The 17449-nt window shown below is 35.6% G+C and overlaps 1 protein-coding gene across 1 annotated transcript in view; it reads left to right on the top strand.

Annotated features, from left to right (window-relative positions):
- The window catches only part of THSD7A (thrombospondin type 1 domain containing 7A), a 421895-nt gene that overhangs the window by 159396 nt on the left and 245050 nt on the right, over positions 1–17449 (top strand). Inside the window, exon 2 of the mRNA XM_026003851.2 lies at positions 15036–15867. Coding sequence (XP_025859636.2) covers positions 15036–15867 — 832 coding nt within the window. The remainder of the gene's footprint in view (positions 1–15035; positions 15868–17449) is intronic.

The raw sequence follows: 17449 nt of genomic DNA, 5'->3' as shown, positions 1-17449 counted from the left end.
ACTGTGTGCCATTTCAGATCCTTTTGGCTCCACCTGCAGGTCTCCTGTGACTTCCTGTTTTGCACAGGTTTAACCAACCACATTCACACAGGTGCAGACTTACCACTGGCTGACCAACGTACTTTCCCAGAGCTGCTCTGATGTAATTTAAAATGCCTGCAGAAATCCACTCTGCAGTCATTCATGTGCAACTTGAAATTGTGAGGAAGTTAATGTTAACGATCATGGGGCATTCATAACTGATGCAGTATAGGGGCAAGTGGATAAATACTTTGCTTTCTCAATTGCTAGGTTAGCATACAAGTAATTTACTACTGAGAGTTACTAAGATGATTTTTTGATAGATTGAGGTGAATTGTCGATGGTAAAGTATTTTCTGTTATCCTCTAGCATAATATCCTTGCAGGAATTCCAGAAATTAGTGCCACATCAAGCATTGAAAAAATGTGGGAGAGGTGGTTTCATATCACATTCCTGTCTAATTGACCTGTATGGCCTCTGAAAAAAAGTAAAACCAAATTGGATGAATCTTGAAAAATGACAGCAGGCTGCTGTAAACTTAACCAAGTGTTAGGCCCAATTGTAGCTATTATGAAAGATGTGGTGTCTAAACTAGAACAAATCAACACTGTTTTTGGCATTCAGTATAGAGATACTGATCTAGCAAAGGCGTTCTTTCTCAGATTCCATTAGTGAAAAGAACTAAAAGCTGTTTGTTTTTACTTGAGAATGTACAGCAGATGCCTTCACTCCCTCATTCCGAGCCGAATTAACACTTCTGCCTTTTGTCAAAATATAGTTGGCAGGGACCTTGATTGTCTTGACATTCCTTAGAATATCACAGTGGTCCACTGCATTCATGGCATGTGTGTTGCATTGGGTAAATAGAAAGCAGCACATATTAGAGATTCCCTAATGAGAAAAACCAGGTGGCACCCTCAATACACTGGGAATCTTAGATCGCCCCATCCACTAGTAATATCTCCTACTTTACACATTATTTTAGGTGACAGTCTTGCTGATCTTTCTGCCATGATGTAATAAGAACTCCCCTAAGTTTCCAGTAATACTTTCCTCACTTCTTTTTAAGTCCTTTCTGGCAATCACCATAAGTGGCCTTTTAACTGTCTTTGTAATGAACCTTTGGCTTTTACTAACACTTTCCTTATTGTCCTTCCAGCTTTTGCCCCACATAGCTCCAGTGTGCCCCTCCCATATTTTAGATTTTTTGCTGTGGCAATATACCTCCTTCAGGTTCCATAGTCTGCCTTAGGTAACTATTCCTACATAACAAATTGCCTGAAAATTTAGCAAAGTATAACCAATAAACATCCATTATCTAACAGTTGCTGCGTGCCAGAAATTTGGAGGCAGCTTAGCTGGATAGTTCTGACTCAAGATCTTTCATGAGGCATTAAGACATTGGCCAGGCCTGTGGTCATCTGATGGCTTGACTGGTGCTGATGGAGCTGCTTCTAAGGAGTTCATGGGTTCAACTCACAAGGCTGTTGGCAGGAGATCTCAAGTCCTTTTAAAAAACCTGCTCGACTATACTCATGCTATCGTAGCTGCCTTCTCCCAGAACCAACCAAAAAGAAGGCAAATCAGAAGCCATAATATCTCTTTGGACCTATACTTGTACATCATATACCAGTATTTCTTCAATATGTTAGTGGTTCCACAAGTCAACTCTATGCAGTGTTGGAAGGGACTATAGAAGGCTTGAATACCAAGAACCAGGAATCATTGGGCTATCTTGTATGCTGGCGCCCCACAGCCTTTTTGCATTTTGAAAGTGGCATATATCATACTTGGGAATACTACCGCAGTCCATTTAATGATTGGAGGATGGCCAGTTTGGAATGGATCTTATGGTAGAGACCTCCATACAGCAGGTCTCGTCTGTGGTACAAGTTGCTAAGCTGAGTTTAGCATAATGGCCCAGAAAATCTGATGTTATTAGACTGATTTCTGATAGATATAATGACTATGTGGAAACTCTGGCTAGCCCTAATTGGAGTATTGCAGCATAGACCCCTACGGTTTTGGAGCAAAACCATGCTTTCTACAGAGAACTGCCTTTAGGGGTGGGAAAAGCTATATAACAGATACACCCAGATCCTGGCTTGCTATTGTGTCCTAGTAGATGTTGTATGTTAGATACTAGTTGACTCTGACTGAAGTTGTCTGTCCTGAGTGGGCTATTATGAAACTCATCAAATAAGATGGTTGGGTGCACATAATAAAAATCCCTTGTACAATGAAAATGGAAAATGATTGGGATCAGGACCATATGGTTCCAGAAAATTGAATAAAGTATGTAAACACTTTGCCTAGGCTTCCCTTGTACTTCTTTTATGTGGAAGTCTCTGTGAAATTACTTCTAAAATAAACAGATTTCATACAAGCTTTTGTCTCAAGTTCTACTTTTGGGATAATCCAAGACTAGACAACAGGCTATTAGATTTGATTGGCTATATGAAAACTTCACTTACGATTTGTATCAGAGTTCTCTGAGATGAAGTAGTAATTATAAATGATGGGATACCATCTCTCCAAAAACCCTCATTGGCTTAGCTTCCTTAGAGCCATTCAGCTCAGACAGTTGAATATGCACATTTTGAGAGGATTGTAACCAAATATATGCTTATGTAGTTGGATATGCATAAAAAGTTTTTGTGTTTAACATTTTGGGGATTATCATTCTATAGCTCTCATTGCCATGCTTTGATATCACTCAAAAGGCAGAACTATTTGTTTTCTTTCTTCTTCTTCTTCTTTTTTTTTTTGGACAGAACCCAATTTCACACAATGACAGCATATACTCTAAGTAAATTTGATGTTGCTACCTTAAATCCATTCTCTTAAAGCAAAGTATGGAAGACCACATTAGTGACTCGGCATATCTTCAAGGCTGTTGAGTTTACATGTTTGTTATGATCAGTAATTTCTATCTGTATTCTGTAAATATTTTGTTGCCAATCACATGTGTAATGGAATCTAATACAAATCTCAAGTTGTGTTTTTGTTGTTGTTGTTATTTGGGGGACATGGAGGAATGGAGTTAAATATTGTTTTATAGAATGACAGTGTAACATCTCAAATAGATCTTTTTAATTTTGACATACAGTAGTACTATTAGTGTAACATTTTGTGTTTTCTAATGGAAGCTCTAACAAATTTTATAAGCTTGGAAGGAAAATACTGACTTCGCAGTTTATCATCCTGAAGAATACTTCACAAAATTAGTTTGGGCATCCTAATAGTTGAATGGAACATTATTCAAAAGTTGGGGACTTTTCATTATGGCAGCATGAATTCCCTATCTGGATTGTTCACTTTTATTTTTTGGAATGTTTAACTGTCCTATGACACAACAAATATTTGGGACATTTATGGCTTTATATTTTTCTCTAGTCTTAAGAAATTGAGCCTAGTAGATAGTACAACAATCTATTCATATCTAACACAATGTAAAAATCAAGAGAAATCATATATGTACAAGTACACTCTATGCTATACAAATAAACTATAGCAATAAATAAAATATGGCAATAAAGTTAAGTCTAGCAATAAAATCCAGGGATACAGTGTTTAAGCAGTTCTCATTTCCATGTTTTGATGCTAGTGAGTACCTTAAAATAATAGTTTTGTGTATTCTTGGTAAAATTACCTGATTATGGAGAAAATAAAATGTTCAGAAGTTTGCCTTTAAACATACTCAAAATAAATTCCTAATGGGTTTAATATACCTGCTTTAAATGAATCTATAAAGAGAATGAAACTTTTGTAAAATTTTATGAATATTGTCTATATCTTTGTACTTGAAAATACTTTCAACCTAAAAGCAATGAAAGAAGAATAAGACAGTGTTAGTGAAAAATTTCCATATTAAAAACATAGAAAACATCATAAACAATAAAAAAAATGGGGGTGCTGAGTGGCTCAATCAGTTAAATGTCTGCCTTCAGCCCAGGTCATGGTCTCAGGTGTCAAGTCATAATCTTATAATTTTAAAAAATATATAATATTATATATGTATAATTTTTATTATTTTTTTAACCTGCCTCCCAACTAGACAACAGGTAGCATTGAAGGCAGGGCTGTTATAAGGTCCAAAGGAATCTCCAATTCCCAACAGCATTCATAATATACTCCAAACAAATGTTTATTAAATTGATGAATGAATGAAAAAGCTCATAAGTGCTTCACCGTTTTATATATTTCTCTTTCAAAAATCAGTACAGTATTATTATTTTTTAAAGATTTATTTATTTACTCATGAGAGAGAGAGAGAGAGAGAGAGGCAGAGACACAAGCAGAGAGAGAAGCAGGCTCCTCGCAGGGAGCCTGATGTGGGACTCAATCCCTGGACCTGGGAACAGGCCCTGATCCAAAGGCAGACGCTCAACTGCTGAGCCACCCAAGCGTCCCCTCTTAAAAAATTAGTCTTTTAGGGTCACCTGGGTGGCTCAGTCAGTTAAGTGTCTGACTTCAGCTTAGGTCATGATCTCAGGATCCTGGGACCGAGCCTTATGTGAGGCTGTATGCTCAGCAGGGAGTCTGCTTCTCCCTCTCCTTCTGCCTACTACTCCCTCTACTTGTGCTCTCTCTCTCTTAAATAAATAAAATCTTTAAAAAATATATGAGAGAAAAAAAATACTACATTTTTAAAGGCCATAGAAATTGTTAATATCATCAACAAAATGTATTAAGATTAAAAGAAAAGTCCACAACACCACTGCAGAATAAACTAACTGAATAAATCACAGAAAAGGAAATGATTATGTTTAAGGCCATATGTAATAAGAATTCAATTAAAACAACAATGGATTTGTATTTATCAAAGCAACAAAAAATATGTATGGTAACAGTGCTGATAAGGGTGTCATGATGGGATTTAGAGTTCCATAAGTTTATCTGAAAAATCAGCTGTGCAACATATATTTAAAAACCTTAAAATTTTCAGTACCCTTTGACTAATTATTCACTATAATGGAGTCTAGCCTAAAGAAATCATCACTGATGCACATAGACTTTAAAATAGTAAGTCACGTGAAAGTGAGAGTTTTTTTGTGTCAGAAAAAACTATTTCACAACTTTATCACAGATACTCCTGGTATTACTGACAACTTTGGTCTGTGTTTCACATAGAGTTACAAGATGATCAAAGTTAATGATGTGGTTTATAATGTGTTTTACAATTAAAGGAAACCAAGATCCAGAGAGGTTAAGCTATTTTCTTGAGAGATCAAACATGATAGGGGCTAAATATAGATTACTATACTTGGCAAACTGTAAAATCAGCTATTCTATCACTGATTCCTCATTCATTGTCTCATCAGATTTAAAGGGCTTGTTCTAATTTTGTACATTTAATTTTACATTCTTATGTAATTTCTTATTAAAATTTAATTACTTCTTGGAGATGAAAGCTCAGCTTGACTTCACAGTGATCTCTTCTTATCCACCAAACTGGTTTGTCATTTGAGAGTTATATTTTAAATTAAAATTAAATGAAATTAAATTAAAACTGAAGTCAAAGAAGTTATGAGCTCTCCTTTTGTTTTTCTTTAAAAAGGAAATTTTCATCTATTTTAGGTCAGTAAATTATTAAACACTTAATTGTTTTTGTGCTTATAAATCTATGTAGAGAACTCCTAGACAAAGCACATATTTATAATTAAATCAAGTAGTATGTCATTGAATGGTACAGTATGCCAGGCATTTGGATTACCAATCTATGAAACTACTTCAAGACATTTAAGTTCATGTGTTTATTTCTACTCATAGTAAAAATTATTGAAATGACCAAATGAATACAAAATAAGCAAAATTGTGTTTCAGTAGTGAAAAGGGGGAAAGATATCATCAATTTTCCAAAAGCTTTGAAGTCTTTCTGGAAACCATAGGAGTTGGAGGATTGGATTTAAAGGAATAAACACTATATTTATAGTTAAAATAGTCAAAGGATGGAAATAAGTACATAAGATTCCCCCAGAATAAATCTAAATGTGGAGAAATAGCAGTCGGTTGATAACAGGGGAAAAAGAAACTCATTAATTGCTGGTGGTAGGGTAAATACATACATTTTGGTGTGGACTTCTGCAATAGTAGATGTATAAAAGGATTGAAGAATTACAGAACTTTTGACTGAATTACCTAACCGATGTACAACAATATATGTTCGTTGTAGCATTTTTAAATGTTTGATATAATGGGGAAAAAAACCTAAATTTCAACAAATAGAATATGTGAAATCATGATAAATTGATATAGCATACTGTACAACCATAGTATAGATCTAATTGTGTAAATATAAGGAACAAACAAGATGAAATAACTAGTAGGTTCAGTCTGTGTGTAGAGTGTGTGTGTGTGTGTGTGTGTGTGTGTGTGTGTGTGTGTGTCTGAGGCCTCCCTCATATCTTTTGAAATGGATTTTTTTGGTAACATGTTGTGAAATAAAAACACAGATCATAAAACAACTTATAACAAGATTCTAATTTATTTAAATATATTTTTAATTGCCTAATAGGATGGCAGCCAATATGTGATTGGTTGCCTCTACTTCATGGGATTTATGAGGAATTATCTTTCCTTTTAGCAGTAATTTCTAAGTTTTTCTATACTGATTTGCCTGAGTAAAAACAAATAGAATTTTAAAAAATTCTATGCATTGCAAATTTCAAAATAGGTTATTGCACAGCATTCATGACATTGAATCCAGTATGTTACTAAGCTGTGTGTGCATTTCTTGATCTTGGTAAACTAGGACATGCAGTTCCATAACCAAATCTGGAAGGGAAAATGCACTATCTCATTTGAAGGATGCAAACATATTTAGTCAAACAAGAAACTGGCTCATTTGAGAGTTTTATAGCAAACAAGGGCAGAAAGTAGTTTGCATAATTTTCTCATGCTCCTTTTATAGTGTTTATCTTTTATAAGGCTCTTTGGAACAGTTGCTCACCACCTGTCAATAATGTATCCTTTTATAGACTCGACCTTTTATTGCTCTCATGCCCTTGACATATAATAGTCTTAGAAGTAGTATTGAGTATGGTGGGCAAAATACTAATTTTAAATTTAAAAGGCCATCTTTTGTAGACTAAAATAGAGAGTTTTGAACAACATGAAGAGAATGAACATGTAATAAAATCCTGTTTATGGGTGCCTGGGTGACTCAGTTGGTTAAACATCCAACTCTTCTTTTTGGCTCAGGCCATAAGATCTGAGTCCTGAGGTCAAGCCCCGCTCTACGCACAGTGAGGAGTCTGGTTCTCTCCCTTTCCCTCTGCCCCCTCCTCCAGCTTGTGGGACGTGCTCTCTTTCTCTCTAAAATAAATACATCTTTATTTTTTTATTTTTTTTTTTTTTACATCTTTATTTTTTAAAAAGATATTATTTATTCATGAGAGACACACAGAGAGAGAGAGAGGCAGAGAGATAACAGGCAGAGGGAGAAACAGGCTCCCTGTGGGACTCTATCCCAGGACTCTGGGATCACAACCTGAGCCAAAGGCAGATGCTCAACCACTGAGTCACCCAGGTGCCCCAAAATAGATCTTTAGAAAAGTAAAATAAAACAAAATCCTACTTATCAGAAATAACAATAGAATCATTGTTTTTATTAACATTTTTTGGAAAATTGATTAACAATTATATTTAAGGCACTATCTATGAAAAACTAAGCCAAGCAGCATTCATTTAAATTTATTTTTATGAAACATAATTCTGCATCAATTCCAAGTGAAAATATTTGTATTGTGAGTCTATCAATTACATAAATATTTTGGGCATGCAAACAGTTGCTTTAACTCCTTTTTAGTGGAATAAGATATCTAGTATTTCTCAATTTACATAAAATCTGTCAAGCTAAGTGTTCTACATATATTTATTGACCTACATCCTAGAAGTGTTTTGCATGATACTGAATGAACACAATCCTACAAATTTGTATGCAGGAATACATTTCCATTCATAAAGAGATATTATCCAAGACCTTAAGTCGAAATCTGCCTATCCTTTGTTTTGTGCTATTAGATTCCAAGTTTTCTTTATATAATCATGAGCAAGAACAATAAGTGAAGTTAAGAGAAATTCTGTTCTTGTTAAAAAGCAAACATCCTCCCCTCAACACACACATACGCCACTTTTCCAGCACCACCATTTCTCATTCCTAGTAATGTAAGATGTGGGGAATCTAGCCCCATTAGCCACATTACTAGATGTGGGGCTAAGATTTAACATTTATGCAGAAACATAGGAGTTAAATGTCACCTTTTCATATTGTATTTGGGAGAGGACTTCATATTTTACTTGATAGAGTTTGCGTATTGTGCTTTCAAATTGTACTTTGAAACATTTGTTTTCTTTGAAACATGGTAGCTAATTGGGCTGACAATTCTTAGCTGTTAAGAGCAGTTTTAGATGTGGTCCTCTTTCTGTTCAATGTGTGATCATACTAAGACTGCTTAGAGGACAGAAGTAGACAGCCGTTCATCAGGTGTACAATGGTAAAGATCTGATTTTTTTTCAAGAGGTCTGTTAATTGGACACACATGCAATACTCAAGGTGCAATGAAAAGATAAGATAGCAGTTAAAGTCTGCAAAGTGAATGAGGTTTTTTTAAGGTTCAGTTGTGATTATTTTGCCACCTCTACTTCCATTGGTGCCTTCATGCATTTTGTTTTACCTTACCTAGTGAGTATTCTTACAAATCTCCACGGAATTTTCTTGAGATGCCCTATCTTCTGGTTCTCAATATAAATAGACTTGGAATAAAATAAACCCAACAGTGTTATCATGAATAGCTGGTTAATAGGAATCTGTGATCATATTTTTTGGAATGGAATGGAGTTGTATTTGTATTTAGAATGTATGCTTTTAGTAATTACCTAAACTTTAGAAATGCTTGTTCCTTGTCATTATATATGAAATAGGAGTTTTCTTGAACTCAATTTCTTTCTTTCTACTGGCATTGACGTCAATCATGTAATGCTTTGAATATTAAGTTCTGCAAACTAAATTCTCTCTTTTCTGAGCAAAACAGTTGAGGAAATTCATTCAAAAACCAGCCCTGAAAATTAACATGATCAAACCAAATGTTGCAGAAGACAAAGGTCTGTACATTAGGGGCCATAAAGTCAGTCTAATATGATATGCAAATGATTATTCAATCATTTAATTGAAATTATGATAAATGTAATGTGAGAAATTATATAGAGAATATTCTGAGAATGTGTAAAATGGGACCTGTCCTTCATTTGGTGTTAGTAAACCAAGAGTTATTTTCAAAGTGATCATCATCCACTTCTATTTTTGAACAACCGTAGATATAAACGTGGTATTGTAGCTAAAACTTGGTTTATAAGAGTTTATTGTCTTTATCACTTCTTTTCTAAGGTAATTCTCAAACTTGTTGTCTAGTGTTACATTCTTCATAGTTTGGGGGGGTGTTTTGGGGATGTATATTTTCTGTACCCAGCAATGAGAGGCAGACTTACAATCATTTCACACTTTGTATCTAAGATTTCTATAATAAAATAATAATTTTCAGTAGCATCTGGGTAGCTCAGTGGGTTAAGCATCTGCCTTCAGCTCAGGTCATGATCCCAGGATCCCAGGATCCCTGCTCAGCAGGGGGTCTGCTTCTCCCTCTCCCTCTGCTCCTCCCCCTGCTCATGCTCTCTCTCTCTCTCAAAGAGATAAATAATCTTTAAAAAAAATCTTAATTTTCATCAATTAGTTAAAACACACCCATTAATAATAGTATCTAAACTTATGTTAAAAATTCAATTAAATATTTTTAGGTGCCAAATTTATAACTGCTACATTTTCTTTGTTGTTATTTTTAATTTAAGGATAAAAGCCTAGCTTCATGTATCCTTAATGTTAGCCATGCTGACAGGAGTGAGGTGATAACCCATGGTAATTTTGAGTTGTATGTCCTTGATGATGAATGATGTTGAGCATCTTTTCATGTGTCTATTGGCCATCTGGATGTCTTCTTTGGAAAAATGTCTGTTCATGTCTTCTGCCCATTTTTTAAACTGGATTATTCATTTTTGGTGTGTTAAGTTTTATAAGTTTATTGTATATTTTGGATACTAACCCTGTATCAAATACATCATTTGATACAATTACATCAGCATAAATCTTCTCCCATTTCATAAGTTGCCTTTTACTTTTGTTGATTGTTTCCTTTGCTGTTCAGGAGCTTTTTATCTTGATGAGGTCCCAAAAGTTTATTTTTGCTTTCCTTTCCTTTGCCTCAGGAGACCTATCTAAGTAAGAAGTTGCAATGGCTAATGTCAAATAAGTTATTGCCTATGTTCTCTAGGACTTTTATGGTTTCAGGTCTCACATTTAGGTCTTAGTCCATTTTGAATTTATTTTCGTATATGATGTAAGAAAGTGGTACAATTTCATTCTTTTGCATATTGCTGTCCAGTTTTCCCAAAACTATTTGTTGAAGAGACTGTCCCCCCCCCCCCACTGGATGTTCTTTCCTGCTTTGTTAAAGATTAATTGACCTTACAGTTGTGGGCTCATTTCTGGGTTTTCTATTCTGTTCCATTGATCTGTATGTCCATTTTTGTGCCAGTACCGTACTGTTTTAATCACTAGAGCTGTGGAATATAACTCAAAGTCCAGAATTGTGATACCTCCATCTTTGCTTTTCTTTTTCAAGGTCGCTTTGCCTATTTGGGGTCTTTTGTGGTTCTATACAAATTTTAGAATTGTTTTGGCTCTGTGAAAAATGCTGACAGTATTTTGATGGGAATTACATTAAATGTGCAGATTGTTTGGGGTAGTATAGACATTTTTACAATATCTGTTCTTCAAAGCCATGATGAGCATGGAATGTCTTTCCATTTCTTTGTGTCATCTTCATTTTCTTTCATCAGTATTTTATACTTTTCAGAATACAGGTCTTTCATCTCTTTGGCTAGGTATCTTAAGTTTTCTGCTACAATTGTAAATGGAATTGATTCCTTAATTTCTCTTTCTGCTGCTTCATTATTGGTGTATAGAAATGCAATAGATTTCTTTACATTGATTTTGTATCCTGCAACTTTACTGAATTCATGTATCAGTTCTAACAGTTTTTTTGGTGGAGTCTTTCACATTTTCTACATAGGGTATTATGTCATCTGCAAATAGTGAAAGTTTTACTTCTTCCTTGCTTATTTGGATGTCTTTTATTTCTTTCTGTTGTCTGATTGCTGTTGCTAAGACTTCCAGAACTATATTAAGTAACAGTATAAGAGTAGACATCTCTGTCTTATTCCTGACTGTAGAAGAAAAGCCCTCAGTTTTTCCCCATTGAGGATGACATTAGCTGTGTGTTTCATAGACAGCGTTTATTATGTTGAGGTATGTTACCTTTAATCCTCCTTCAAGGATGTGGAGAAAGGGGAAACCTTTGCACTGTTGGTGGGAATGCAAACTGGTGCAGTCATTCTGAAAAACATTATGGAGGTTTTTCAGAAACTTAAAAATAGAATTACCCAGCAATCCAGTAATTGTACTACTAGATATTTACCCAAAGAATACAAAGATACTAATTTGAAGGGATACATGCACCCCGATGTTTATAGTCATATTATCTATGATAGTGAAATTATGCAAAGAGGCCAAATGTCCATTGACTGATGAATGGATAAAAATGTGGTGTATATATACAGTGTAATATTATTTAGCCATAAAAAAGAGTGATATCTTGCCACTTGCAACAACATGAATGGAGCTAAAGAATATTATGCTAAATGAAATAAGTCAGAAAGACAAACACCATATGATTTCACTCATATGTGGAATTAAGAAACAAACAAAAAAATGAGCATAGGGAAAAGAAGAGAGAGAGGCAAACTAAGAAACACATTTTTAACTGTAGAAAACAAACTGATGGTTACCAGAGGTGAAGTGGGTGGGGGGATGGGTTAAATAGGTGATAGAGATTAAGGAGTGTACTTGCTGTGATGATCACTGAGTGTTACATGTAAGTATTGAACCACTAAATTGCACTCTTGAAGCTAATATTACACTGTATATTAACTAACTGAAATTTAAATAAAAAACTTTTTAAAAAACCTAGTTTTTGATGACTGCTTCAATTTCCTCCCTGGTTATTGGCCTGTTCGGGTTTTCTATTTCTTCCTGTTCCAGTTTTGGTAGTTTGTGGCTTTCCAGGAATGCGTCCATTTCTTCTAGATTGCCTAATTTATTGGCGTATAGCTGTTCATAATATGTTTTTAAAATCGTTTGTATTTCCTTGGTGTTGGTAGTGATCTCTCCTTTCTCATTCATGATTTTATTAATTTGAGTCTTCTCTCTCTTCTTTTTAATAAGGCTGGCTAATAGTCCTAATCTGATTCATTAGTCTAAACTCATAATTAATATCAAAGATTGGAAAAAATAAATATCAAGGAGTCCTCCTGAATTGCATCTAAGATTTAGACTCTGGGTTGTTTCAAGACCCTTATACTTTGAAATTTAGACTTACTGGCATTATTTAGCTTGCTCCTCACTTGATGGTGCAACATAAATGTACCTTTATATTCCATGCTTAGAGTGGGAAATAAAGATTACTGGGTTGTTTTTTGTTTGTTTGTTTTTTAGATTATTGTTTTGTTTAAGCATAGTAGGGAAGAGGAAATAATACCAAATATGTGTAGAATTAATTCTAAAATTTTACACAAATTGTAATCTCTTATTGAGAAGCATCCTAGGTTCTGTGGTTCTTGAACTGAATATTTATAAAATCTCTAAGAGCATCAACACATTTATGGGTATATATTTTCCTTTGAAAAATTAAAGATAAGATTAAAATATCAGATATTGCATGTTGACAGATAAAACAAACTCACTGACTTTCTTAGCTCATAAAGTTTTGACACTCTGGGAAGAGTATTTCCCTAAATGTATCTTAAGCCCTTATGGTTCTTTGCATGTGAATTTCGTAAACTAATGATATGGATATGCCAAATATCCAATTCTTATTTTCATCTACTAATAATTAATTAGTAAAGAGAATGATTGAAAATATTATCCTATTTTCAACTCCATTATTCCATTTGTAATGAAGTTGGCATGCTCATAAACATGTTTCTAGTTAAGATTAAATGTTTACACATGATGAACAAACACATTCTTCTTATTTCACTCTTTCTGGATTAAACATTTTGCATAGGATATCTAAGCCTTAAGCTCTAAAATCATAAAACTAAAATAACAAGAATCTGAAATCCAGGATGGTTTTGCTATTCCTTCAAGATATCAACTTGGGGAAATCACTTCCTCTTCCTGTCACCTGTTTTTCTCGTCAATAGAGTAAATCTTTTGGTTTCATTTCATAGTTTTCACTTTTCAGCAGCAAAAGCCTCTTGTCAGATAATATCTTATGCATAATATCAGCCTGTGTTTTAAGAATAATAATAATGGAGCTCCTCTTATAGATACAGGAATGATGTAGAAGGGCAGTGGAGTGGGGTTGGAGACCATAGAGCCCAGTCCTTTTTTTTTTTTTTTTAAGATTGTATTTGTTTATTCATGAAGGACACAGAGAGGCAGAGACATAGGCAGAGGGAGAAGCAGCTCCCTGTGGAGAGCCTGATGCACAACTTGATCCCAGGACCAGGATCAGGACCTGAGTCAAAGGCAGACAGTCAAACTGAGCCACCTAGGCACCCCTAGAGCCCCAGTACTATAGACCAGCCATTACCTTCCAATACAATATATTGAAGATGGTTCTACATCAAGTAATTCCTCAAGTTCCATAGTCCACATTTTGAAAATCATGTAATTCTATATGATCATTATGTTTCTTTAAAATTCCAAAATAATAAATTATATAATTACATATAATATTACATATAATTCTCAATTTCATATATTAAAGCTGTAAAAGTGCTGAAAATCCTATTGTACTTTAAAAAATATGTACAAATAAGTAGGTTTCAATTTATGCTAAGAGGATTTTTTTTTCACTAAGAGTAATTCTAAGGTAAAAAGCTCACCTTATACTAAAGCTACTGACTTAAGTGTTCCATAAAACAACTCTATAATCCCAAATAGTTTCTATTTTAGGAAACAAATTGATAAAACTCCAGGTAACCCTTCAACATTCAGAAAATCACAGAAGTTCTTGAGTTAAATTTTAATTCTCTTGCCCATCTTTATATTTCACTGGGAAGATGAGAAAAAAATTAATTTGGGGGGTTTGTTTATTTATTTATTTAATTTTTAAGATTTTATTTATTCATGAGAGACACACAGAGAGAGGCAGAAACATAGGTAGAGGGAGATGCAGTCTCCTCTCAGGGAGCCTGATGTGGGACTCACTCCCCAGACTTCTGGATCACGCCGGAGCGGAAGGCAGATGTTCAACTGCTGAGGCACTCAGGGGTCCCTTGGTGGGGGGGGTGGAATTTAAAGGCAGAATGTGCTTAAAAGATTTTTAACTTCTTAGCTTTGATGGCCAGTAAGGGAACACTTCCATCAGTACAGGTATACATCCACTAGACTTTTGCAGTCATAGGAGGTACAGAATGGAAAATGAGGTAGAAGAGAACACATTGTACAGAATCCTTAATTGCTCAGGAAAAGAAAAGCCTGTAGGAAATAGAGTTCTTCACCGAGGGCCCCTTTGTTAACCTGTTACTGACATGATTTGTTGGCAATGAGGCAGGGGTAATAATGTGTTTTCCCTGTGACTGATTTCCGATGTCCTTTAGAAGCAACAGTTCTATATTTAAAACTAAGAAAATGAAGAAAAGCAAACTTTTCATAATCCCAGAAGGACCCAAAGAAATCTAGTCCCAGCGGTTACCTTATATAGACTCTGACACACTTCTCCTTTTGCAAAAATACTGAGTACAGATCATTACTTTCCGCCACTCATGCACAGAGACCTACTTTATAACACTTCAGGGAAGTTAATGTACTAGATCTTGAAACATCTTTCTGGAAAGTGAAATAACTTATAGTTTTCTTCCAGTGGCCCTGTTAACTCTTGTATCATTTTCAGGTCCATGGGGCCGGTGTATGGGAGATGAATGTGGTCCAGGAGGCATTCAGACCCGGGCCGTGTGGTGTGCTCATGTGGAAGGATGGACCACATTACATACAAACTGTAAGCAGGCTGAGAGACCCAGCAACCAGCAAAACTGTTTCAAGGTGTGTGACTGGCACAAGGAGTTGTATGATTGGAGGCTGGGACCTTGGAACCAGTGTCAGCCTGTGATATCCAAGAGCCTGGAGAAACCCCCTGAGTGCATTAAGGGGGAGGAAGGCATCCAGGTGAGAGAAATAACGTGCATCCAGAAAGAGAAGGACATTCCCGCAGAGGATATCATTTGTGAGTACTTTGAGCCCAAACCTCTCCTGGAACAGGCCTGCCTCATCCCCTGCCAGCAAGATTGCATCGTGTCTGAGTTTTCCGCCTGGTCAGAATGTTCCAAGACTTGTGGCAGTGGGCTCCAGCACCGGACACGGCATGTGGTGGCACCTCCCCAGTTTGGAGGTTCTGGCTGCCCAAACTTGACAGAGTTTCAGGTGTGCCAGTCCAGCCCCTGTGAAGATGAAGAGAGCATGTACAGCTTGCACGTGGGTCCCTGGAGCTCATGCTCGATGCCCCACTCAAGACAAGTAAGACAAGCAAGGAGACGTGGGAAGAATAAAGAACGCGAGAAGGACCGAGGAAAAGGAGTGAAGGATCCCGAAGCCCGTGAGCTTATTAAGAAAAAGAGAAACAGAAACAGACAGAACAGACAAGAGAACAAATATTGGGACATCCAGATTGGGTATCAGACCAGAGAGGTTATGTGTACTAACAAGACGGGAAAAGCTGCTGATTTGAGGTAACATTTTGTAACCATTAACTGGGTGTGTCTCTCTGCCAAGGCCATGGACTAGAAAGTACTTAAGACTCTACTAAGTCCCCAGATTCATATTCTTAAAGCCTAGAATGAGCTACCCCCAAGTGTAACGTTTCTGCTTTAAGGCACTTAAGCTTCTGTGGGTTTCCTGACATTATTTCTTTTGCTCATGCTTAGGCACTATACTACCAGAGTTAATTTAAATGTTCCTGTCAAAAATCTGTAGCGTGATCTATTCTCCATGAGATGGTACTAGGTCAACAGTGCTGCTTCCACCCACAGGGGCAAGGGGGGAAACTTACTTAGAAGCTAGAGTTTGGGGATTGTGAATTCAGATATTTATTTTAGAGAGAATAAAGCACACTTGTAATCTCTCCAGATTTATAGCATTTTCAGAATTACCCTATAAACAAAATCTAAACAACCACCCAGGGAGCTATACCTAAGAATAATTCTCTTTCACATTTTGTAAAATGGAATAAATCTCCCCAGAGGAAAAAGGGGGAATCAGAAGAAACTAAGGTAAGTAGACATTATTTAATTATGAGTAGCCTCGTTTAGAAAACATGTAATTAATTCGCTGCATGTTCTAGACAGAAATTATTTGTCAAATTATTTCTGGGTAAATAATGACTATATTATGAAAGACTTTTTCATATGTGGTTTATTTGTTGTGAAAATATTCATTGAGGATTATTCATTGAGGATTATCTAAAGGATATGATGTTCTCTGGATATTCTAAATTTTGCTCTTGGATAAGCCAGACCATCTGGGAGTGTCTTATCTGGATCATTTGCATAATTGCTTTTTCTGAACTATTTATGCAGTTATGATTTGGACTGAACTGAGTGAAATTATGGTAACATCACTCAGAATTTTATATCATATTTATTGTAGAAATGACATTGAAAGTGTCATATACTCCATCACACAGTCTGTTCTCTTGATTAAAAACACATAAGATAAATTTTACCGAAACCTCAACCCATGTGCTGCTGGTGAGCATCTGGGTTGCTTTCCTTATGGCCCTGGAAATCTTGTAACCAATCACACGTTGCTGTTTGGTTTGGTTCCTGGGAACATGAATAGGACTGTGTGGCAAGTGTATTGTTTACTAACATACCCCACAGGCTTCATCTTTTTCTCACCATTATTTCCTTCACTCATTCTTTGCCATCTATGGAATTTGAAAACTGATTGAAAGCAGGATAGTTTAAATAAATGAGTAAACAATAAATAGTTGATTTATCTAAACAATAGTTTCTCTCAGCATAGTGTTTTTCTGGTTGCTATTTTTAGGGTATGTGCTAGTCCCTTCCCTTTTTGTACTTACACAAGTCGTATTTTCTCTCAGCCACACAATAATCTGCTTTTTCTTCCATCTAGTGACATCGGTCCAGCTCCTTTCTTGGTCTCATTAATGGTTGTTTGATCTGCCTTCATCCTCTAAGTTCCCTACAACCCCTTAAGTGTACCTGTGTTCACCTCTGATTCTGTATCATGTGTGTTTTCAATTCAATCCCTGTTTTATTCTTGTCTGACAATCTTATTCTGATTTCCTGA

This window comes from Vulpes vulpes, chromosome 7 (genome assembly GCF_048418805.1).
Source record: "Vulpes vulpes isolate BD-2025 chromosome 7, VulVul3, whole genome shotgun sequence".
NCBI lineage: Eukaryota > Metazoa > Chordata > Mammalia > Carnivora > Canidae > Vulpes > Vulpes vulpes.
The sequence above is the reverse complement of the archived record's forward strand: the minus strand, read 5'-3'. Positions and strand labels throughout refer to the sequence as shown.